The 25342-nt window shown below is 33.4% G+C and overlaps 1 protein-coding gene across 2 annotated transcripts in view; it reads right to left on the bottom strand.

Moving 5' to 3' along the window:
- The window catches only part of si:dkey-246i14.3 (ephrin A4), a 72667-nt gene that overhangs the window by 4832 nt on the left and 42493 nt on the right, over positions 1-25342 (bottom strand). Inside the window, exons 2-3 of one of the 2 annotated variants that reach the window (XM_051132435.1) lie at positions 19926-20221; positions 9287-9355 (exon numbers count right to left, since the gene is read on the bottom strand). In XM_051132435.1, coding sequence (XP_050988392.1) covers positions 9287-9355; positions 19926-20221 — 365 coding nt within the window. The remainder of the gene's footprint in view (positions 1-9286; positions 9356-19925; positions 20222-25342) is intronic. The other variant, XM_051132436.1, reaches the window with a different exon arrangement.

The following is a 25342-nucleotide window of genomic DNA, read 5'->3' as shown; positions in this document are numbered from 1 at the left end:
TCAAGTTAACACGCGTTAGTTCAAGTTAGTTTAACCCATTATTAACACTTGACCAAACGGAGAGATTAAATCCTTCATTAGAGATACATTCAAATATGCCTTTTTTGACGAGAACACTGACTTTTGTCAATATTTAGTCAAGAAATGAGAAAAAAAATGTGTGCAGATAAAATTAAACCACCTCAACAGAAACTAACTGAGCGAATGAGCATCAAAACAACAGAAACATAAAATTAAATCATAATAAATTAAGTTAGAAAACACAACAGGGGAGAGTGGGAATGGTTGCAACAAGGGGCAGTTGCAAAATAGCTTATTTCTTCAAGCAGAAATATGCTACAGTGATTATATTCATACCGGCTCCTCATGTTTCCTAGAAGAAATCAGTCACGTGTGACTATTCCTTCTACAAAAAAAAAATCATTTTCATAGTAATTTTTTTTTTTTTAAAGATCAGATTTTTGGTCATAGTGTCAAAGCTTTGTAAAAACATAACATTTTAATCAGTGGCATAACCACTGTGTGTGTCATTGATATTGTGTCAAGCTAATATACCATAGTTTTATTAGTGTAGGGACAGTTACAACATGTTGCAACCGTCCCGACATGCTGTCCCTTACACTCTTAAAAATAAAGGTGCTTCACGATGCCATAGAAGAACCTTTTTGTCTAAATGGTTCTATAAAGAACCTTTAGCATCTGAAGAACCTTTCTGTTTCACAAAAGGTTCTTTGTGGCAAAAGATTATAAAAAGGTAAAAAAGAGATGGTTCTTTAAAGAACCTTTGATTGAATGGTTCTTTTTGGAAACAAAAATAGTTCTTCTATGGCACCGCTGTCAAGAACCTTTTAAAGCACCTTTATTTTTAAGAGTGTACAACAACTGTAATTGTAATTATACTGTTAGGGAATAATAAAGAACCCCTATTAGTAGTTGGGATTCTTATCTTTTTTATTTAACTGAACAGGTTAAAAATCTACTTGTTAACTGAGAATGTTTTTCTTGCTATTCTTAATGCTATTCTTTGGTTTTATACAGCCAATTTACATTACTGAAGATCCTGCCTGTGCACAAATAAAATAAAGAAATTGCATTTAAGATTTATTTAACTACATATTAATGTCCCCACAGTTGCAACATTTCACTTTGTCTATTTAAGTGTACATTATATGTATATTATCATATGTATACACGATGCAGCAATGTGGGTGGGTAGCTGACAGATATGGCTTTACTGTATTAAAATTTTGGCTTTCTGATACAAACAGTCTCTAAGAAACTTAAGGAAATCTCTGCTATTCATAAATGTAATGCATTTATATTGAAATCACTAATCAAACACTGTTTGACTTCATCAACTAGATTACGTAACGTCCTATTCTTCTACATTTTTTTTTCCACATTTATCTTTCCACGAATCAAATCTTGGAATACAGGAATACATGAAAAAGAATGTTCAAATTCAAATGAATTTAAATATTAAACTAGTTTACATTATAAAGGCATGAAAGGAATAATCTATAATTGTTATAGATTAAAGGATCAATCTATAAAAGTTTTAACCAAAAATAACAAATTAATAAATCATTATTAATATGATTAAACAAACTGAAATAAACAGTGTGCAATGATTGATTCTGAAAAGTGGACAGGAGTCTTATTTAAACAGTTGTTTACATCTCGACAACACACACACACAAAAAGTTAAAAATAAATGTATTTAATAAAATCTAATAAAATGTAAAAAATTAACAAATACAAAATATGTATTCATTTACAAAGTAATTGTAAATTTAGCCATGTAATGACACAAAACCATAATGAGGCGTTAAATAATAGTGGGATGAATAGGAAATTATATGAAGAGTTTATTTGCAAAACCAAATAGGTTTGTTCTTTTTTTAATTTTCAAAAATCATGGTTTTTTATCATGTTATCATTGTTTTATTGTGTCAAAATCCAAAAAACCCATCAGCAGTTTGATTGAGATTAATTGTAATGCACAATGAAAAAACATGATTTTTGAAAACGGTTATGTGGTTTTGCAAATAAATTCTTTATATTATTCTTTATATTTTTTTTTTTATCTTCTATAATTATCTTCTATAATTCCCAATAAACTATACCAAATACACCATTTTGGTAACACTTTACAATAAAGGTTCATTAGTTAATATTAGTTAACATGAACTAAGAATGAACATTACTTCTACAGCATTTATTAATCTTAATTTCAGCATTTTTAAAGCATTATTAAAATCACAAGCTGCGTTCGTTAACATTAGTTAATGCACTGTGAACTAACATGAACAACTGTATTTTTATCAACTAACATTAACAAAGATTGATAAATAGTTTAATGTATTGTTCGTTCATATCAGTTAATACATTAACTAATGTTAACAAATGACACCTTACTGTAAAAGTATAAAAAATGGTTTTGAATAAAAAACAGGCAGCTAACATTTACACTGAAACGGGAAAAAAAGGGGATAATCACAGTCGTAAAGAAAAATATATTATTCAGACAAAAGTTTACACCTATTTTTCTCTCTAACTGACGATAAATGAAATGTTTGCTTTAACAAAATGGCAGTTTTTTTTGTTTTCAAGCACAAAATGGCTGCAGTTGCGCTTTCCTTGCATAAAACATGGCTGCCATGGTAAGATGCAGAGAACGACGGGGAAAAGGATGCGAGAGACTGGGAACAGATGAGAGGGAGATTGCTTCTGCAATTTCTGCAATTTTACCCTCGCTATTATAAGACAAAAAAAAAAATTCAGCTCACATGGCAAAAACGTAAACGTTTTTCCAATTTAAATTTTTTATACGAACAATCGGTCACTACAGGAAAAAACTACATTTGTATAAAGGCACCGAATTAGTGTTTTTTTCTACTCGCTTTGGAAAAAACGCTCTGCTGAATGACAAAACTAACAAGGCGAGAGAGGTGAATAAAAGGGGGAGGACGAGGTATCCACCGAGGTGGGCAGCGGAAAAACGGCAGAGTTTCGGCTTTTTAAAACAATTAAAGAGATTGAGAAACGGACAGAAACTGGAAAAGGAAATGGTGCGCTCACAGCAGGACCGAGCGAGTTAAAAAGAGTAGAAAAAGACAGGGATCAATTAGAGAGAAAGTAGAACTGACTGAAATGGTTTTTCACAGCGGGGGAGAGAAGGACCGAGCAAGACGCTGAATGAGAGAGGGGAGAAAAAAAAACAACAGCAGAATTAATGTTTTGACAAGTTGCCCCGAGTAAGTGCAGGGAGCGGAGCAAAGTGAATAGGATGAAAGACGAGGGCACCCGGGAGCTGTTTTCCATGAGACGCCGCTCAATCAAGACTCGAATATTGGCGAGTTTTTCTTTTTCTGTCTTGCTACCAAAATCCAGGTATAAAGCTTTTCTTTCATGATGTATACGAGTGAGGGGATGAATTTAACTGCGACACGTCGCTAGGTTTTTGGGGATCCTTCAAGCATGTTGCTGTTTGGGGGGGAACCATTTCACTGTTACACTCCAGCAGAATCCGTCACGGTGCATAACGAGCGCTACATTTCCTATATACAAGTCTTTTTTTAATAATTCACACGCCGCTCAATACATTTCGAATGAATAGAAAAGCTTATTTCACAGCGTTAACCAACCTTCCAACCAACTGTAGCTGTGATACGATTCCCTCTGGTATTACTGATGTCTGTGCCGTCCTTAGCTTGTTCTGTTTCCCACGAGCCTGGTCATTAAGGCTCAAATGACCTAGCGAAATGAGCTCGACTTAATTAAACTTTAAATACAGCTTGCCGCTGCTGCCGCGTGACTGAGGTTTAGCTCCGGCTGCGGCTGTTGTAATGTCGTTTCCACAGGCTCTGGTTCTGAGGCGAACGCTGACAGGACCCTCAGTCCAACACGGACTGTCAGATAAAAGAGCTGCCACAGGAAGGAACCGAAGTCGGTTTGTGGCACTACCAGGAGGAACAAACACCAGCTGTGCAAAACATGCCCTAACGCGACGTCCCGTCACACACCTCTCCTTTCATTCGGTTTTACATACAAATGATCAGAGGAAAACAACACGGGAAAAATGCTGTAAAGTTGTGCAAGAAGGTATGCGGAAAAGATGGAGGATGGATGGCTGAAAGCAAAATGTGGTGGAGAATGAGATGATGTTTGAAAGCAAATGAGGATAATAAGTGCAGGTATTCATTTTAAATGTTACTTTAAAATACATTTTAGTTGATGTCAGGAAGGGTTGAACCATGGTCAGTGAGAATAAATAATAAATTTAATGACAAAATATACACAAAATGTTAAATTTAAATGAACATTTATTTCACACAACAGTACAGTACAATAGTATCTCTGTTGTGTAAACTAATTTTCTTGTTATGATGATAAATGTATAATACTCACTTCTATACTATAGATAGATAGATAGATAGATAGATACAAAATACAAAATAATTTAATACAAATAATTTCAAATGTAATAAAATACCAACTGACAACAGTTTATAATGAATTTGATTTTGTGGCTATTGTATTTATACTTAGAATCTATAAAAATAGATCTTAAAAACAAATGTAATTGACATAAATGTATTTAATTTATATATGCAAATTTAAGTACATTTAAAATCACTTGACTGTACAGACTGTTTTCTTGATATTTGTTTTTTTAGCTAAAAAAATATAAACACATACAAATTCCAATTTCAAAATGTATTTGTATAATTTAGAATTTATTTTTAATAATGTTTATTTCAAATCAATAATAATAATAATAATAATAATAATAATAATAATAATAATAATAATAATAATAATAATAACAACAACAACAACACATAATTATTATAATCAATAATTATACAAAAAGCAAACAATAATAATAATAATAATTATATTATAATTATTATTATTATTATTATTATTATTATTATTATTCTAAAAAAGTTCAATTTTAAAACAAATGTATCATTTTTATTAATGTTTATTATTATATTAATATTATCACATTATTAATGTTAGTATTATTATTATTATTATTACATTTCTATTACATACATATATACACACACACACACACATATACACACACATACATATATATATATATATATATATATCTATATAAAGAATAAATAAATAAAAAATAAATAAATACAAATACAACATACAAATAATTTAAAATGTAATAAAATATCAATTGACAGAAGTTTATAATAAATTTGATTTTGTGGCTATAGTATTTATATTTAGAATATATAAAAACATGCATACAATATACATTTTTAAAACTGGAATTATTTATATACACAATTTAAGTATTAAGGCATTTGACTTTACAGACCATTTTCCTAATATTGTTTATTATCTACAAAAAAATATACATACAAATTCCAATTTCAAAACAAAATGTATAATTCATATAATAATTAATAACAACAACAACAACAACAACAACAATAATAATAATAATAATAATAATAATAATAATAATAATAATAATAAGTATTATAACAAATAATTATACAAAAAACAAAAACATAATAATAATAATAATAATAATTATTATTATTAATATTTGTTTGTATTTGTATATACAAATTTAATATACATACATTTTTTGTATAAAAAAAGGTTTTGCTGATATACAATACAAATATTATATTTATATTTTATATATAGTATAGAAGTGAATGCATGAAGACTGGTAAAGAAAAACGTATACTATTTGAGAAAGAAATAATAGGAGAAATACAAAATCTTTCTAAAAATTGATGAAAATATACATAAATATAAATTATAAATTATATACTTTGTATTATATCATATTATATTGCATTATATACAAATATATTTTACTGCATCAAATACCACATACTCTTACTACAGTATTTACTAAAAATCAATACAAAACTACTAAAAAAGTGCATTATAACTTGACAAAGCCAACCAAGCAAAGTTTTCAACCAAAATGCTTTGAAATGGTCAAATATATATATGTATGCATATGAATAGATACAGTCTATAACTATTCAGGAACATGATGCAATGGACAGATGGAACGGAATATGAGGAGAAATCCGGAAATGGATTGGGTTTGAAGAGAGTCCAGACTCAGAGAAAGTATAGTGGATAAGACTCTGATTAGTTTTGCTCTGGTAACGACAGATCATAAAAATGAGGGAGGGAAGGAAAAGACTAAAAGAAACAGAGTGGGGGAGATTAGTGCCACTCCAGGAACGACTAAACACTAGGAAGAGAAAGGGGAAAAAAGGAGGGAGGGAGAAGCAGGGATGCTACAGTTTAGTCTGGATTAGTTTCGGTCAGAGAACAGAAAAAGAGGGGAAAAGATAGAGAGAAAGGGAAAGAGAGAGGGATAAAAGAGATGGAGCATCTGAAGCGAGAGCATCAGAAGAGGAAAATGCGCAAAGACGAGGAAGAAAAGTTGTCATTCCACGCATTCGTTAAAGCATCTACCACAGATAAAGTAAATGTTAGTCCGATTGAATGAAGAACCTTTTCCTCCTCAAAACAAGAAAAAACTCCATCATCCCTTATCAAATATTTGCTCCCAAAATAAACAACACATCCACCTCAGATCATGATGTTTCACATACAAACATTTCAAATCAATTGCACAAGCATTTTCTGCTCCACCACAAACTAGAAACTTGTTATTTCCCATCGAAGGTTACACAACACTTTAGCAAAACATCTCCTTAAGGCTTCAAGAATTTGATTTCACAACATTAAGTTTGTTTGATTTACTTGATGTGGAACAAACACACTTTTCCAACTACGGAAAAGCAAGTGCGTTATTTAAATACAGTGCTATTGATCTCCAGTCAAACTAGCTTGTAACTAACGCAAAACATTTTCATAGCTGAACAACTACAAATGGTGTCGTGAAAAAGTTAGAGAGACTGCGAGAGGCCAGAAGGCAGGTTTGGGGCCAGGGCAGGACTTGGATATTGGGTTAGACAGCTTCTGAGTTGGTGTGCGTGTATGTGCGTGTGTGTGATGCAGGAGGTGGAATTGGGTCGGACGGCTTACGGACTGGACTGCCATTCCCACTCTTACTGGGCGGCATTCCCTGCTGATCCCGCATCAGCCAAGCCGAGCGGAAGGTCAACATAACTGCAGGGGTCTGAGAGCCAGCCTCGCTTCACGCACAAGACACACACACACATACGCTTTCACACATCACGTTATAAAAACGGATAAAGAAATGGCAAAATAATTTATTTTATTTGGCAAAAAATTCCCATTTCAAAACAAATGTAATCATCATCATAAGATATATATTTATTTATTTATTATAATATGAATATAATCACAATTAATATTAATAATAATATATATTCATACATATTAATAATACATTTTTGTTATATAGATATATTTTGCTATGTAATTTTATTACACTGTTATTAGTATTATTATTATCTGTTTGTTTTGTATATACAATGTATACAGTATACATACATTATTTGTATATAAATCTTTTTTTTTCTACAAAAATTTATAAAAACAAATTTTCAATTTCAAAACAACTGTATCATTTTTATTATTGTTTATTGTAAAATTAATATGAATATTATTTGTTTGTTTCTGCATATAGATTGTATACAGTATACATTTGTATACAAATTTGATTTTAGATTTTTTTTCTACAAAAAAATATATAAAATACACATTAAAAAAATGTAGCATTTTTATTAAAGTTTATTGTGTTATTATTATTACCATCATCATTAATTATTTTTGTTTTTAGTCAACACAGAAATGTTAATAAAACTTGATTCTGTTGCTATATTATCTACAAAAATATACATTCAAATTCCTACAAATGTATTTTTTTATAAAGTCTAATTCAAATGTATAATAATAATAATAATAATAATAACAACAACAACAACAACAACAACAACAACAACAACAACCGTATATAAATTCAAATTCAAATGAATATATATATATATATATATATATATATATATATATATATATATATATTATTTATTTATTAGTTTTGTATATACATACATGCATTATTTGTATAGAAATCTGAATTTGTTAATATTTTATTATTGTACAAAAAATATATACAATACAAATGTTCAATTTCAAAACAAATGCATGATTTTTGTTGCATATTTTATATATATATATATATATATATATATATATATATATATATATATGTATATATATTTTGCTATGTAATTTTATTAAATTATATTATTATTACCATTATATGTATTTTTGCTATGTAATTTTATTAAATTATATTATTATTACCATTATCTGTATATATATATATATATATATATATATATATATATATATATATATATATATATATATATATATATATAGTATGTATATGTATTTTGCTATGTAATTTTATTAAATTATATTATTATTACCATTATCTGTCTTTGTATATACACTTGATTTTATGGATATTTTACTTTTCTACACAATATATACAATTTTATACAATATACACAATATATACAGCTTCAAAACAAATATCTCATTTTAATAAATGTTTATATTATTATTATTATATTTTTGTTACATAATATACGTTTTCTGTAACTATTACGTTATTATTATTAACATCATCATCATTATTATTATTTTATCAACACAGACATGTTGATAAAACTTGATTTTGTTGCTATATTATCTACAAAAATATACATACAAAATCCAATTTGAAAAATATTTTTTTTTTTTTTTTTTGTAAATGTGTTGTTGTTGTTTATTTTCTATTATCTAAATTGTGTGTGTGTGTGTATATATGTGTGTGTGTTTGTATTGTATACCTAAAAAACAAAAAAAATAATTTATCTGAAAATAAATGTGTTTTAAACTACAACAACGTAAGGCGACTTTCAGCCCAAAACAAGCCCGAGACTTTCTTCACCATTTATTTTGCTATTTTAATCTCCATTTCAACCATTGTGCCAGAGAAAGAAGGAAGAAAAGGATGAAAAATAGAATGATGAGCCGGAGAAAGGGTGAATGCATTAGCAGAAGAGGGAAAATGGGAAGATGAGGACATATCTGCAGAAGGTAGTCAGGGAGGAGGGAAGGCGAGTGAGTTGAGCGGTTGCGTGCAGAGAGCGGGGCATGTCTGATTGCGTGAGAGGGTGTGTGTGGGGGGGTGACATGGTTTTTTTCCCAAGAAAAAAAAAAGTGTGGACAAAAAAAAAAAAAAAAAAAAAAAAAAAAAAAAAAACCTAGAGGATGAAGTGAGGACTGTACTTACTCGGTGGACAACACACAGTGACTCGTAGTTTCATACATGGGAGGGGGGGTCCGTCGTCTGTGGATAGTGCTGGAAGGAAAGAGAGATAGAGAAAGAGAGTAAAATAGGAGACTGATGTCTTTGACACTGGGAAAGAATCTAAATTTGTTGCCACCAAATCGATGCTTTAGACTGCTCGCACAAAACACAAATACACACATAACCCAGGGCCATAAAAAGACTGCTTGACTCCGATGGAATGGCTAATCCATTAGCGCGAGCAGGAGCTGTAACGGGCTCGTTAATGCTGAGCTCGGCAGGACCGACTGTGAGCCGTTCCACAGATGATGGACACTCTGATGCAGTAAGATGGGCTTTGCGCAGACATTCACACTTCATAAACTTACATGATTACACCGTTACAACATTATTTACACACCTGGAGGTCATATTTGCTTTCAGCTCATCTCTAAGTGTGATCCGAGCATGACTGCATATATTCGTTTTGAAGGAAATTCCACAACATAGTTCCTCAAACGGTTTAAAATTTCCTCGGTGGAAAAAAGAAAAAAAATTAAACGTGCTCCGATTATGAAACATTCCGCATACTGACGATAATGCGTGTGTATTTTACATTACACTACACTTTTGCTTTGTTCTTTACTGCAAATTAAAGGCTGTCTGAGTGTTTAAGCCCTTCAGGAAGTCAGCTGATAGCATATAATGATATTCATTTACAGCTATACCAAAACTGCAGCTTGTCAAGCTGCTCATTTAAAGTCGCTCAACTGCAGTCAAAAGAATCTTTTTGAAAAAGTAGTTCAGAATGCAGCAAGCACACCGACACCAAGACTGAAAAAAGGCCTTAAAGTTTTATGATTGAATTTTTAGTCATTTGATGTCAATTTTCACACTACGTTTTCAACGAACGTTGAGCTAAACCTGTCGGAGAGATTATAAGAGACCCAATTTCAATCTCAACGCAATTTTGACAAAATCTGTAGTTACTGTATGTGCTGTAGGCCTGTCTAACTATATTTAAGATATTATTTATTTATTTAAAGGGGTTGTCAGATGCCCATTTTCCACAAGTCTCAATGAAAACTCTACAATATACTTTGGTTAAAAATTCTCAATGGTAGTGTAAAACAACACCCTTTTTACCTTGTCAAAATGAACTTTCTGATGGATTGTTCCTTTGAATTCAAATGAGCTCTGCTCGCCCCGCCCCTCTCTTCACTCTTTGATTGTTTACTTTAGCTGCATTTAGCCGCGTTTAGCCACGAAACATGCTAACTAGCACGTTATTAGGAAAGGTGATTCAGAGATTCATAAAAAAACGCTTATACTCACTTCTGCTGTAAGTGAAGCTGGATCACGAATGATTTGTGCGAACATAGACGGATATATGTAGATCGGGAGGCGCATTCCATTCACTGCATCTTTAGCGGCTCAGATGTTGGGAGTAAATGATGACCACTATGTTAATTATTACATCCAGCAACACAACACCTCAATCTGAGATATTCTTGTCTAATTTACATCCCTGCTCCGGCATCGAAACAATGGAGGTCTGACTGTTACAGCTGATCTGAGGTAAGACGCTCATGTCAATCAACTATCATGGCAGCGGCCTCTGTCAATGTGGTGCTGACATTTTTACAGATTAATTAATTTTAAAAACCACTGGGTTTTTATCATTATAGGGCAGATTTGTACATACACTGCCAACACACATTAATGTTCAAACAACACGTAAAAGTGAACTTTGCATCCGATGACCCCTTTAATTTCTGTCTTTTTTTAATAACTCAAAAACATCAATGAGCAGCCTTAACTAAACAAAATATTAATTTAGAAATTTCTTAACATAATAACATTATGTATTGCATAATACGTTACAAAATGCACAAGAAAATGACTTTTTATAGTGATGTGCCTGAATAGTGAATTCGTATCCACCTTATTAACGCAGAAGTAAGGCTATGGGCGAGACTTCCTGTTCATTTAATGCTATAGGGAGATAACGAGAAGAATGACAACATGCAGTAAACAGTGCACTACAAACCAGTGTGTGTTCATAATTAAAATAATACATTCAAATATTTTAATTTGCAATACCAAGCAGCAAAATAACCTGTTTTGTACATGTAAAATAGCTGGACAGAGATGAAGGCAGGACCTGGAAGCCAGACCCATAAAATTTACAAATAGCTGTGCTTGCTTACACAGGAAAAATAAGGTGGATTTGGAAAGGGATGGAAAACGAATAACAGGTTCTATAGAACCACTAAAGGGACATGGTTAGCCACTTGTTAGCGGTAGCCTGTTCCATTACAGTACATTCAATTTGACTTACCACATAAACAGAGTAAGCAGAGATGACTGATATAACATGGCGAATGATTTGCAGATCCTGAGCACCACTGACAAACACCTAATCTTAAGTCGGGGGGGTGAAAACTTTTGATACAGAATTCTTATTTTGCCTGAATATCATATTTTTTCATTTATTACTGCTCTTTAGAGGCTACAAAAGATATTACATGTTTCCCAGAAGACAAAATAAGACATTTACCCTGGTCTTCAAATTCAAAAAGTTTTCACCCCGAGTCCTCAGTGTGAAAAGATGAATCTCAAAATCATACAGTCATTGTTGGAAAGGGATCAAATACACAAAAATGTTGGAAAACCAAAGAATTTGTGGAACCTGAAGCATTTTCTGAAGAACAGCAGGCAGTTTAACTGTTCAGGACAAACAAGGGACTCATGAACAACTATCAGTAAATAAATAAATAAAAAAAAAAAAAAAAAACAGCTGTGGATCATTCAGGTGACAACATAGTATTAAAAATCAAGTGTATATAAACTTTTAAACTTTTAAAATTATTTTCTCTTGTGGACTATATGTAAACATCTATGTGAAATATCTTATTCGTGTCAGTACTAAATGTAAAAAAATAACATGCATTTTGAATGATCCCTCTTATTTTGGTAAAATAATTAACATTTAGCAGATTCTGAACTTTTGACCTCAACTGTAATGTATAATTACCCAACGATATAATTGCGAAAGAAAGCACTGAGATATATTTTTTCTTCCTATCTCCTATTTATTCTCTTTAGGGGTTCTGTAGTACACTTCATTACCTTTCAGAATAGTGTATTCAAATTCGGGCAAATCCCTACTGGTAAAAAATAGCAAAAATGTAATATGGAAATGATTGGTAGATGTATTTATTGCATGAAATGTATATATGCACAAACCATAATAGTCGTGTGTGAATTCAACATGCCAGAGCCCATGAGGCGACCATCTCTGTGTCAAATAAAACAGTTTTTAATAGGCTACTGATGAGTTATCTCATGAATGCACACCATTTTAATGTATTGTGCAAAAAATGTCATTAATTTCTACAAGTAAAGGAAGAAAAAAATCCTCACTGCACCTTTAAAATGATAACTCGTTCTGCTAGAGCCTGCTGCTGGTGTTTTTAGCATGCTACGGTAACATCAAGGGTAAGTCTGACATTACAGTTGTAGATACATACAGAATTCAAGTTTATGAACAGCAACACATCATTTGCCCTATAATGCCATGTGTTCATATATATATATATATATATATATATATATATATATATATATATATATATATATATATATATATATATATATATATATACATATACATACATACATACATATGCATAGCTCATTAGCATCAGACCATGTTATGAACGCTGTAAAACTAACATGAATCTCTTCCCAGAATCTGAGCAGCAAGTCTGAGGTAGGCACGCTTAAATTCAGGCTTGAGTGGGTCTGCTGTTTTAAAGAGCGTCTCTGGCTCCACGTTTAATCATAACCATAAATCTATAACAGCCATTTCAGTAACACATACCACAGCAGCGGCCATTTTCATCTAGTAGAGAGGCTTTTAACCGAACGTCTAACAACCGCAGATACATCCATTTAGTATGCGCAGTAATTTCACATTGACGATAATGAGAACGGCTGACTCCAGCGGAGCTGTGTGTGTGTGTGTGTGTGTCGTTATGTGTGGGTGGTGTGTGTTTTGGTTTTCTAAACCCCATATGCATTCGGCCGTACCTTTTGGGTTTGGGTTCATGGCATTTGAGTAATTCTGTGACTCTGGATTTCAAAGCAAGAGTCTAAAACCAGTGGTAAAACTGCCTCTTTTTTCTTATTGAATGCATTTTTTTCTTCAAAAATTGTATTACCAGCATTTTTAAACAAATTTAAGTGGGATGTTTAATTGAAAAAAATGGACATAAATTTGTCTTGGCATTTGGTATGAGGGGGTGAAGGTCAACAACAAAAAAAATGTGCAACGACAAATCTTTTTTTAAAATATAGTTTAAAAAAAAAAACATGTGCCATGTTTTAGAAAGTGTTTGTGTTCATGTTTGTTTCATACTGTTTTGAAATTCTTCGAAATATCCTTTTCAGATTCAAATTTAGTTACTTTAATATACTATTATATCATGGTTTAACCATCAAGGAAAACGTAAAATATACATTTTCCTTACACCGTAATATTTCTAAATATTTTTAAAATAAGTATCTTGAATTACAAATTCACAACCAACATCCTGATTTTTTCTGCATGACTATTTTGGCAGGCAAAGTTTTTAAAATATTAATGTACTGTTTTGACGTTTATTATTTATTTGTATTACTTTCAATAATTTAATATTTTTAAATTATTTATATTTTTTAAGAAATACACCTTTCTAAATACATTTCAATTAAAATGTTAATTTTAACTATTTTTCTAAATGTTTGCGTGTTGGTTGCGCCATGACTTTAATTTGGCAGGCAAAGTATTAAAACATTAATTAGCAGTTTTGCAATTTAATATTTATTTGTATTACTTTTAATAATTTTATATTTTTAATTAATTATTACTATATTCATTATTATTATTTTGAGATGTTTTTTTTTTAATTACATTAATTGTAATACAAAGTAAAATGCCCCTTATTAAAAATGTCTTTAGTCAATGTATACATTTTATGTACATATTTATTTTATTTTTCTAACTTTTTCTGTGTTGGTTTCACCATCACTTAAATTTGGCAGGCAAAGTTTAAAAAAAAAATACTAATAAGCAGTTTTTAAGTTAAACATTTATTTGTTTTACTTTTAATAATTTACTATTTTAAATTATTACTACTTCTAAGAAATAAAATATTAGTTAAAAAAAATGACACTAATTTAGTAAAAAGTGTACTCAGTCAATGCATGAATTTTATGTGCATTTTTAGTGCATCTTTGAATAATAATAATTATAAAAAACGTTCATCATGTTATTGACCCATGCCTCTCTGCTAATGTCATTACAGTTACACCGAAGCTGAAAACTTGATCCATCTAAACGGAAACAAGCCAATGGGAGAGTCACTTACAGGTACTTCCTGCAATAAAGTCCAGTTTGTCTTGAAAGCACAAGTCTTTAGCAGTTATCTCTTCCATTTCATCCTCGAACGCTCTTGCACATACACACAGACTTAAACTACAACTTGAATTTAGATCGGACACACTGATCCCTTGTTTTCAGCAACAGGATTGAGCTTCAACAATTAAAAAGACAGACGCATTGTTACGCTTTCTTTGAAGTGAACAATAGACAAACACACACACATATACACGCACAGAGCATTAGGGTAGGGGTGGGTTCGTGAAGTTTGACACAATGGCTCTGTGCTGTGTATACACTCTCATGCTTGAACAATGCTCTATTGTCCAGGTCAGCACTGCTGTAATTTATGTAAAGATACTTTCCCCCTTTTCTGTCTCTTCCTCTTTTTCCCACCCTCTCTTTGGCCTTTGTTGTCCCACTCTTTCTTTCAAAAAGACTCTTTCCTCTTCTTCTACTCTCTCTTTCGACCACCATCCTTCATCCTATAAGACCCCAGTGTCTGCAGACCCTCCGTCCACCACTCCACGCTTTCGTTTGCTTCGTTTACTGTGTGTTCCTACAGAATATTGATTCTTTTTCTATTTTTGGTTCCATCATGTTATTCCTAGGATTTCATTACCACTCTACAGATTGTAACACTGATTGAAAATGGTATTCTTCGAAATTTCAAGTTGGATCACTGAACTCCAGAAAATCAGTTATAAGGTGTTTTGACAGTTACGGATTTGAAAAACAAAAAGGCAGGAAAGAACCCTAAACTCTAACACAAAGAACTATTTCAAAAGGGGTTCTTCAGGATGCTATGGTTCTAATTAGAACCATTACTACATGTAAAGAACCATTTTTTAGAGATACTATTTTTTTTAATTAACCATTTTAATAACTATTTTAAATGACCAAAACCCTAATATTTAGCCTAGATTTTGTGCACAACCATGTTACTGCATTATAAAGGGCAAAACACTGCTTACAACTGTAACAGTGTAGCAACACTTGTGAATCTCAACAGCCCATAAATTTTGTTTGACCTCCCGAGGTTAATGTTAACATTTTCTAAAGTTTAAGCACCTTCTTTCACAGACCACAGTGGAAAAAAAAAAATAATAAAATATATACGCATATACTAGTTGTAGGCTTTTTTTGTAATAAATAAATAGTGGTAAAAAAAAAAAAAAAAAAAGGAAAAAAACATGTACTTTTCTAACCCAGGGAGAGAGACAAAATAAGAGGAGGGAATTGAAAAGCTGTGGCCTGAAACCAAAGCTGTAAAAACAGGAAAACTGTCATGTCATTTTATGGCCACATCTTTCCTTCCTGTTTGGACTTCATGCAGAGGAGCTGAGAGGACGAGGGCGGAGCCAATGCAGAAAAACAAGCATTTTCACTACTCTCATGAATATTTATATAAATTCTATAAATAAGATACACAGGCACGCCAGGGTAGTAACCTAATCAAAGTTGAATATGTTTTCATACCATTATACCATCAGTGTTGGGAAGTGACTAAATACTAATAATGGTGAATTGCCATTGCAACTTACCTATATGATTTTAGAGCTGAGCGCAGGCATTTCATATATATTTTGCACAGTTTAATTTTGTCTCCATGCAGTTAATTTATAAACCATTGGTATCGACCCTTTTCATGCCATTTCCAATATGCCGATGGCTCTAAACAAATCAATAATAAATATAAAACATCGGCAGCCGATACATCGGTGATAATAAAAATACATTCCAGTGCTGGAAATTTAATAAACAAAAATCTGGACAATCTCAAAGTAAAAAGAGGTGCTAAAGTCTGAATTTGTGGTGGCTGTGCTTTAAAATTAAATTATTACAATCATAATTCAAGTCATAAAGGATTTTGAAAATCTAAGAGTTATTAATGTTGACTACTACTGAAAGGTTAGGGATAGTTCACCCAAAAATGAAAATTCTGTCTTTAATTACTGTGACTTTATTCAACATTTTCTTATATTTTGTGTCGGTCTTCAACACGAGAACAGGTGTAGAACGTAGAACGTCCATCTCTTTTAAGCCCCGGTCAGACTACACAATTTTTTTGTCGGTTACATCAGTCTCTGAGTCAGAATATGCAATTTTGTGTCGTGAACAAGAAACATGTCAGACCACACGATGTTACCTGACCAATCATCGCCTGCTGTCATTAACAAGGTGTGTGCCGTCATCGATACAGCATGACTAATGTTAGATGGAAGATGGTATGAGCGTAAACAAACAACGGCTAGCAAACAGCGTGTTTTGCCCTGTCGTGTCAACAGAAAAGCCCAAAATAGAATGAAAACTGACAATGGACACAAATCTGGATGGCATGAAGAGGATGGTGTGGACTGTCAAAGAGAACTGAGGTAAAATACTTTTTATTTGACCTTTTTTTTTTTTTAACTCTGTCACGGTAGTCGCTCATCATAAATGCAGGAGTATTGTTGCCGTAGCTCCACAAACATTTCTTCCATTACAAAATTCCACCTAGCAGGACAGATACCATCGTCTCTCTTTCATTTCTGCATGTTTGGAAGCTTGTACAAAGGCGCTTTTGTTGGCCAGTGTCACAGATGTGATGGAACTTGTGTATGACGAAAAGAAAAAAAAACGTAAACATGCTAGTCTTTTTGTGTTGATGCCACGAAGCATCGCATAGTTGTCGTGCACTATGAAGAACTACATGAGATGAAACGATTGAATTGTACATTCTCGATGCCCATTGTTGTATATGAATCCCCACAACACCCTACGTCAAGCAAATCGTAGAAAAGTCGTATAGGCTGAATAGGGCTTTAGTTCATCTGTATATTCTGTTTCAGATAAGTAACACTGGACAAAAAATGGCAAGTCATTCTCTCTGTTGAAATCTTCAGACACGTTTACAAAGTTTTCAACCAAGACTTGTTGGAAATATGTTCCTCCACATACATTTCTGCAACACTGTAATTATGTACCTTACTGCGTGTTTCACGGCAGTTTCAAAGTGAAATGTCCAGTGAGTGGTGTTAAAGGGGTCCTATTATGTTCTTTTACAAAGTCTTGATTTTGTTTTGGGGGTGTACTACAACATGCTTTCATGCTTGGTGGTTTGAAAAACGCATTATTTTTAATAATTTACATTATTACAATATATTTCTTACAGCCTGGCACAAATGGCTCGACTGGTTCCGGGTTTGATGAAGGCCCGCCCTCTGAAAAACTAAATGTGTTGTAATTGGTTAGCTGCCCCACTGTGTTGCGACTGGCGATCAGCTTAGACAGTATTTTAGTACTGCCACGCCTCTTGCCAAAGAAGCAAGTTACGTGTGCAACTGTTAGCGCAAGCTAAGTGATTCTTACGTTTTAAATATGGATATTTTTCTTACAAGAAACGCATTGATTCGCTACAGGAGGCCTTTAGTGACCCCCAGAGCCGTGTGAGGCACTGTTTATTATGGATGGATGCACATTATTGGACTTGTTTTGGACTGATGAAGAGAAACACCCGTCTATGCCATTCTAAAGCTTGGGAGTGCCAGGATAAATTTTAATAGAACTCCGATTGTATTCGTCTGAAAGAAGGAAGTCACATACACCTAGGATGCCTGGAGGGCGAGTAAATAATATGCTACAGCAGTGCTGAGTCCCATCCTCAGCCTGCAAGATCGCCAATACATTATATAATCATGCTAATTTATTTAATTATTTATTTACATACTTCGTTTCATTGCCCGAAACCTGGCATCATCACTGATTAGCCTAGCCTATTCTAGTGCAAGTTCAAGCATTTTAAAAAACACTTGTGTAATAAGTGAAGCTATCTACACTGTATGATGAATACATCTCTTACCACACACTGCACACGTCTGCGGCACGTTACGGCTCCAACGCGGCAACCGGAGTAGAGATCGCTGCTTCGTCACGTGTTTCAACTCTGCACATGTCTGCGACATGTTGCTGCTCTGAAGCGGCCACTCTAGTCAATGCTTGTTTTTATACCCGCCGCGCTGCTGGCTAATCCCCCACCTCGTCCCTACCCACCCCCCAACAATGTGAATTTCTGTAGGCGGGACTTAATTTAATGATATTCTAATGGACCGCGTTGTGACATCATTGCATGCAGAAAACAAAAGCTGTAGTCCAAAGGAGCCATTCACTGTAGTTCTTCAAAAGAGATTTTTTAAAAACTAAATATCTCCCTTTGGAGTGGACTTTGAGATTTGTAACGTTGTAGATCTTTTTTATGCCCAAAGATACACACCACACACTGACTTCAGTTCAAAAAGTGAAAAAGCATAAAAGCACCCCTTTAAAACACACATTCAATATGTGAGAGTGGCACGTTTTTATTACGTTAGTACAGGCACATAATGCTGCACTTTTATTACGCTGCTCAAGGTGTGTATTTTGGCTGTTCAGAATTCAAATATCCAGGTAGTGTTGCTAAAAGTTAAAGCTCTATCATGTTGGAAATATCCCCTACACCAAACCCAACCATAAACCTACCCCATAACAAATGCAAGTGTGATATAAAAACACACTGGTTGATGCAGCTGTGCCATTTTAACTTTCTTATGCGGATTTGAGCTGTTTTGTCGAACCATAGTTACACGGGGGTTCGTACCGGAGCACTTAATCGATCAAGCTACATATTTGTGTTTTCTTTGCGCACACAAAGTATTCTTGTAGCTTCATAAAATTACGGTTGACCCACTGATGTCACATGGACTATTTTAATGATGTCCTTACTACCTTTCTGGGCCTTGAATGTGTCTGTTGTGTTGTGGTCTATGCAGGGTCAGAAATATCTTAATTTGTGTTCTGAAAATGAACAAAGATCTTACGGGTTTGGAACAACATGAGGGTGAGTAACTCATGACAGAATTTTCATTTTTGGGTGAACTATCCCTTTAATGGTTTCTGTTTTAAATGTTTGAAAATGATTAACTTACTTAACTTAACAGTAAAGTAATCAAATGTAATCAGTTATATTACCTTAAAGTAACTGAAATAGTTACACTACTTTTCACAATTTGAATAGGGTAACTTGTAATCTGTAACCTACTGCATTTCCAAAGTAACCTTCCCAGCACTGCATTCCATACTACATGAATTAGGCTGTATCGTACTTTAGGTTGTATTTAGTACAAATGTATATGTTCAAGGTTAAGCTGTCACCCTGATTGACGTTTTTGTGCATGTTCTCGAACACTGCAGCTCACTTACAGCTATAGTAGTAATGGTGTCCGGGCAGGAATTCAAAGCCCAGGGAGAAGGGTGTGAAGCGCTGGATCTTTTCAGAGAATCTGACAGGGCCGTAGGGAGCGAACGGCTGGTTACACTCCCATCTCTTAATGGCCTCTTTAGTCTCCACGCAGCCCCTGAACTGGGCCTCAGCCACCAGGTAGAGCGCCAGAGTCTCCACAGGACCGCTTGACGGGTGGTCGGCAGGATAGTGCGGACACAGTATATCCAGATAATCACTCAGATTGACCTGGACAGAGTAATCATCTCCTGTTAACCTGAGAGCAAGAGAGGGAGAGAGAGAGAAAGAGTGGTATATTAGAGGGTGTATTTCTATCATGAGAGAAATTCATGGCCACAATCATTAAAATGGCATTTTTCCAAGTCCACAGAACAGATTTCAGATGCGTCAGCAAGATCTGCACTGAATCACACTCGCATTGGCACTCGCTTGGCTGCACCGTGGAATATTTTTAAGAGTTAGCGATAAGTCACACAGTCCCTGCTGGGAAACAAATGCTTTAACACGTCAGAAAATTAGTTAGTACCTGATGATACGGTCAGAAGGATGCAGTGACAACGTGTAGTTGTAAGATAAAAATTTAAGTTAGGCAAGCTAAAATTAAGCAAGTCTTATGTTACTCAAGTTATAGTGCACAGTAACACAAAGGAAAGGGAAACCCTGAGGATTTCAGTAAGGTCAAAAGATTCACACAGCAGCAGATACGGACCATGGCTCCCAATAACAGCTTCATGCTAATTAGTGAGAGGTTCATTCTTCGCTTGCCACACACACAGAGTCAAAAGTCAAGTTGCACTAATAGGGGAAGAATTAGCATAGAATGGCCCTTAGTGGCTTGGTAAATAAATTCACGTTCCCATTTGTTTACACGCTGTTGACTCTAAAAGGAAGTGTGTACAAGACACCATCAATAAAAAGAAAGAGGAGAGAGAGAAAGGGAGAGACAAAGTAAGAATAACAAAGAACAAAATAATAAAAATGAATAAAAACAAGAATGAAAGGATTAAAAAGAATGAAAGATGAAGAGGGAGAAAAAAGAAAAAGAATAACAGAGAGATCGACAAAAAATAACAATGAACAAAAAAAGCATGAATAAACAAAATATGAAAAGGATGAACAAAAATAAGGAGAGAAAAATATGGATGAAGACAGACTGAAATTATGATGAAAGAAAGAATGAAAGAAAAATATGGAGACAGAGAGGAAGATAAGACAGACAGAAGGAAAAGATAGATAGCAAGACAGATGGAAAGAAAAAAAAAGGAAAGAGAAAGAAAGAAAGAAAGAAAGAAAGAAAGAAAGAAAGAAAGAAAGAAAAAGAAAAAAAGAAAGAAAGAAAGAAAGAAAAAACGAAATAGAACGAAAAAGAAAAAAGAGAAAGTGAGAAGATAGATAGAAAGACAGATGGAAAGAAAAGAAAAAGATGGAAAAAGAAAAAAGAAAAAGAAAGAAAGAAAAGAAAGAAAAGAAAGAAAGAAAGAAAGAAAAAGAAAGACAGGAAGAAAGAAAAGAAAGACAGAAAGAAAAAGAAAAGAAAGAAAGAAAGAAAGAAAGAAAGAAAGAAAGAAAGAAAGAAAAAGAAAGAAAAAGAAAGAAAGAAAGAAAAAGACAGACAGAAAGACAGACAGAAAGAAAGAAAGAAAGAAAGAAAGAAAAAAAAAGAAAGAGAAAGAAAGAAAGAAAAAGAAAGAAAAGACAGATAGCAAGACAGATGTAAAGAAAAAAGGAAACAAGGAAAGAAAGAAAAAAGACAAAGAAAGAAAAAGAAAGAAAAATATGGATAGAACGAAAGACAGAATAAAGAAAAGGAGAGAAAGCGAGAAGATAGATAGCAAGACAGATGGAAAGAAAAAAGGAAACAGAAAGAAAGACAGAAAGAAAAAGAAAAAGAAAGAAAGAAAAAAGACAAAGAAAGAAAAAGAAAGAAAGAAAAAAAACAAAGAAAGAAAAGAAAGAAAGAAAGAAAGAAAGAAAGAAAGAAAGAAAGAAAGAAAGAAAGAAAAAGATGGATGGAACAAAATACAGAAAAAAGAAAGGAGAGAAAGTGAGAAAGATAGCAAGACAGATGGACAGGAAGGAATGAATGAAGGAAGAAAGAAAGAAAGAAAAAGAAAGAAAGAAAGAAAGAAAGAAAGAAAGAAAGAAAGAAAGAAAGAAAGAGAAAGAAAATAAAGGATAGAACGAAAGATAGAAAAAAGAAAAAGGAGTGATAGTGAGAAGATAGATAGCAAGAAAGAAAGAAAGATGACAAATGGAAAGAATGACAGAAGGAAAGAAAGAATGAGAAAAAGAAAGGAGGAACAAAAAAGAAAGAGACAGTGAAAGAAAGAAGGAAAGAAAAAGAGCGAAAGAAAGAAAGAAAAAGAAAGAAAGAAAAAGAGAAAGAAAGAAAGAAAGAAAGAAAGAAAGAAAGAAAAAAAAGAAAGAAAAAGAAAGAAAGAAAAGAAAGAAAGAAAGAAAGAAAGAAAGAAAAAGAAAGAATGAAAGAAAGAAAAAGCGAAAGAAAGAAAGAAAGAAAGAAAGAGAAAAAGAAAGAACTAGAGATAAAGACAGTCAGGAAGAAAAGAATGGAAAAAAAGAAAAGTTTGTAGCTAAGTTCGCAGGTACTTAAGAAGTGCAGATCAACTACAGTCTGTAGAAAAACAGGTGAGAACCAGAGCAAAGGAGCAGCGGAGATGAAGCGAGACAGGAAGAGAGGTGAGGACTGAGAGAGAGAAGGGTTTGAGAGAGGAGAGACAGACACATGGAGGGAGGTAAAGAAAGGGTTCTATTTTAATTAGTGGCCCTAGAGAGAGTTTGGCGGGAGACAGCGAGAAGACAAGATGGATTTTAATTGGTCTTTCTTCACTGCGAACGTGCGTGTGTGCCAGAGAAGGAACGCGAGCGAGGGATGAGAGGAGGCCACGGAGGAGAAGAAGAAAAGACAGGATGTGAGAGCGAGGCGGCCGGTCCAGGTCTGTCACCGGGAGTCTTTTGTGAAGAAGCGACAGAGCGAAGGAGGCAGAGGAAGTCTGAGAAGGAAAGAAGGGAGGAAGGGAGCACACACGGGCAGAAGAACGAGGAGGGGGGTTATCCAGAGTTAAGTGGGTGGACAGAGAGACGACGGAAAAAGGCTAATGAAAGACTCCAGACCAGAGAGAGAAAGAGCAAGGGAGCCAAACAGATGGAGTGCACAGGGAGAAACAGACAAAGTTAGAGAGTAAACTAGGTACCTGACCCACCAGTCTATGACCTAGTTAAGAAATTACCTCAATACCTGTGGCGTAAACTCATTACAGAAGCCAGAAAACTCAAGCTGTGGTCTAACTGAGGTCGTCTTTGCATAAGTTTTCATACTAAACCATCAACAGCGATTTGAGATGAAGATAAAGATAGTCTCTTCATCAACCATCATGTCATAGTCCATCCAAGATCTGACAGCAAATGTCATATTTACAAATACTGCAAGCTTGGCCAGTGATGAGACATCCATAAGTTGCTAATTAGCTGTCAAGCTAATGTAATTTTCATCAATCAAGCCCATTTGAAGGGACAATCATCTCATGTCGCGAGCGTTTATGGTGTCACAGTTGAATAAATGAACACCGGACCAGAATAAATGGAGTTTGTTTGACCTTTTCTCTTGTTTTTCACAGGATAATACATTTAGAAACTAATCTGAGGATCAGTTTTCATGTTTAATTGCATTAGAGATTGGATATTATTTATTGGTTAAGGTATAAAGAGGCATTCATAACAAGGACGGTAACTATATAGAAGTTTTCATAATCCTTCTAATTCTGTTAGAATACTGAAATCCATCCCACAACTATAATGATAACGACGTTTGGTTGGAATCATTTTCGGAATCATTTTTTCAAGCAGATGAACGATAATAACACTGACAGCCAATCAGATTCCACCCAGCTTTTAAAGGGACAGTTTACATAAAAATGAAAACAGAAAGAAAGAAAGAAAGAAAGAAAGAAAGAAAGAAAGAAAGAGAAAAAAACGAAAAGATTGACAGAACAAAAGACAGAAAAAAAGAAACAAGACAGAAAAGGAAAGACAGGAAACAGCAAGACAGATGAAAAGAAAGAAAGAAAGAAAGAAAGAAAGAAAGAAAGAAAAAGAAACAGATGGATGGAACGGAAGACAAAAAAAGAAAAAAGAAATTGAGAAAGATAGCAAGACAGATGGTAAGATTATGAATGATAAAAACACTGACAGCCAATCAGATTCCACTCGGCTTTTAAAGGGACAGTTCACCTTAAAATGAAAACAGAGAAAGAAAGAAAGAAAGAAAGAAAGAAAAAAAGAAAGAAAGAAAGAAAGAAAGAAAGAAAGAAAGAAAGAAAAAAAGAAACGGAAAGACAGAAAACAGAAAAAGAAAATGAAAGAAAGTGAGAAAGATAGTAAGACAGATGGAAAGATTATGAACGATAAAAACACTGACAGCCAATCAGATTTCACTCTGCTTTTAAAGGGACAGTTCACATAAAAATGAAAACAGAAAGAAAGAAAGAAAGAAAGAAAGAAAGAAAGAAAAAAAACAAAAAGATTGACAGAACAAGAGACAGAAGAAAGAAACAAGACAGAAAAGGAAAGAAAGTTAGAAAGACAGCAAGACAGACAGATGAAAAGAAAGAAAAAAAAAAAAAAGAAAGAAAGAAAGAGAAAAAACAAAAAGATTGACAGAACAAAAGACAGAAGAAAGAAACAAAACAGAAAAGTTAAAAAGATAGCAAGACAGACAGATGAAAATAAAGAAAGAAAAAACAAAGAAAACAAAAAAGAAAGAAAAAGAAAGAAAGAAAGAAAAAAAAAAAAAGAAAGAAAAAAAAAAAGAAAGAAAGAAAGAAAAGAAAAAGAAAGAAAGAAAGAAAGAAAGAAAGAAAGATGGATGGATGGAACGGAAGACAGAAAAGGAAACAAAGCGAGAAAGACAGTAAAACAGATGGAAAGATTATGAACGATAAAAACACTGACAGCCAATCAGATTCCACCCGGCTTTTAAAGGGACAGTTCACCTAAAAATGAAAATTCAGTCATAATTTACTCATCCTCAATTTTTTCCAAACCTGTATGAGTTTCTTTCTTCTGCTAAACATAAAGGAAGATATTTTGAATGTTGGTAACCAAACAGACTTCCATAGTATAGGAAGAAAAAAATGCTATAAACTGTTGCCCAAATTCAAAATATCTTCTTTTGTGTTCAACAGAAGAAAGAATTTAAACGTTACATATCATGTAATGCATATGACGTAGAAGTAGAATCTTATTATAATCTTAACACACCTTCATTTGGACATTTCCACCCACAGCGCCACCATTTTGTTTTCGCAAGCGAAGACACTGTACCACTTTTAACGCCATGAACTTCACAAACATATCCGAA

This window comes from Labeo rohita, chromosome 16, assembly GCF_022985175.1.
Source record: "Labeo rohita strain BAU-BD-2019 chromosome 16, IGBB_LRoh.1.0, whole genome shotgun sequence".
Taxonomy (NCBI): Eukaryota; Metazoa; Chordata; class Actinopteri; order Cypriniformes; family Cyprinidae; genus Labeo; species Labeo rohita.
This window is presented reverse-complemented; position numbering and strand designations above follow the sequence as displayed.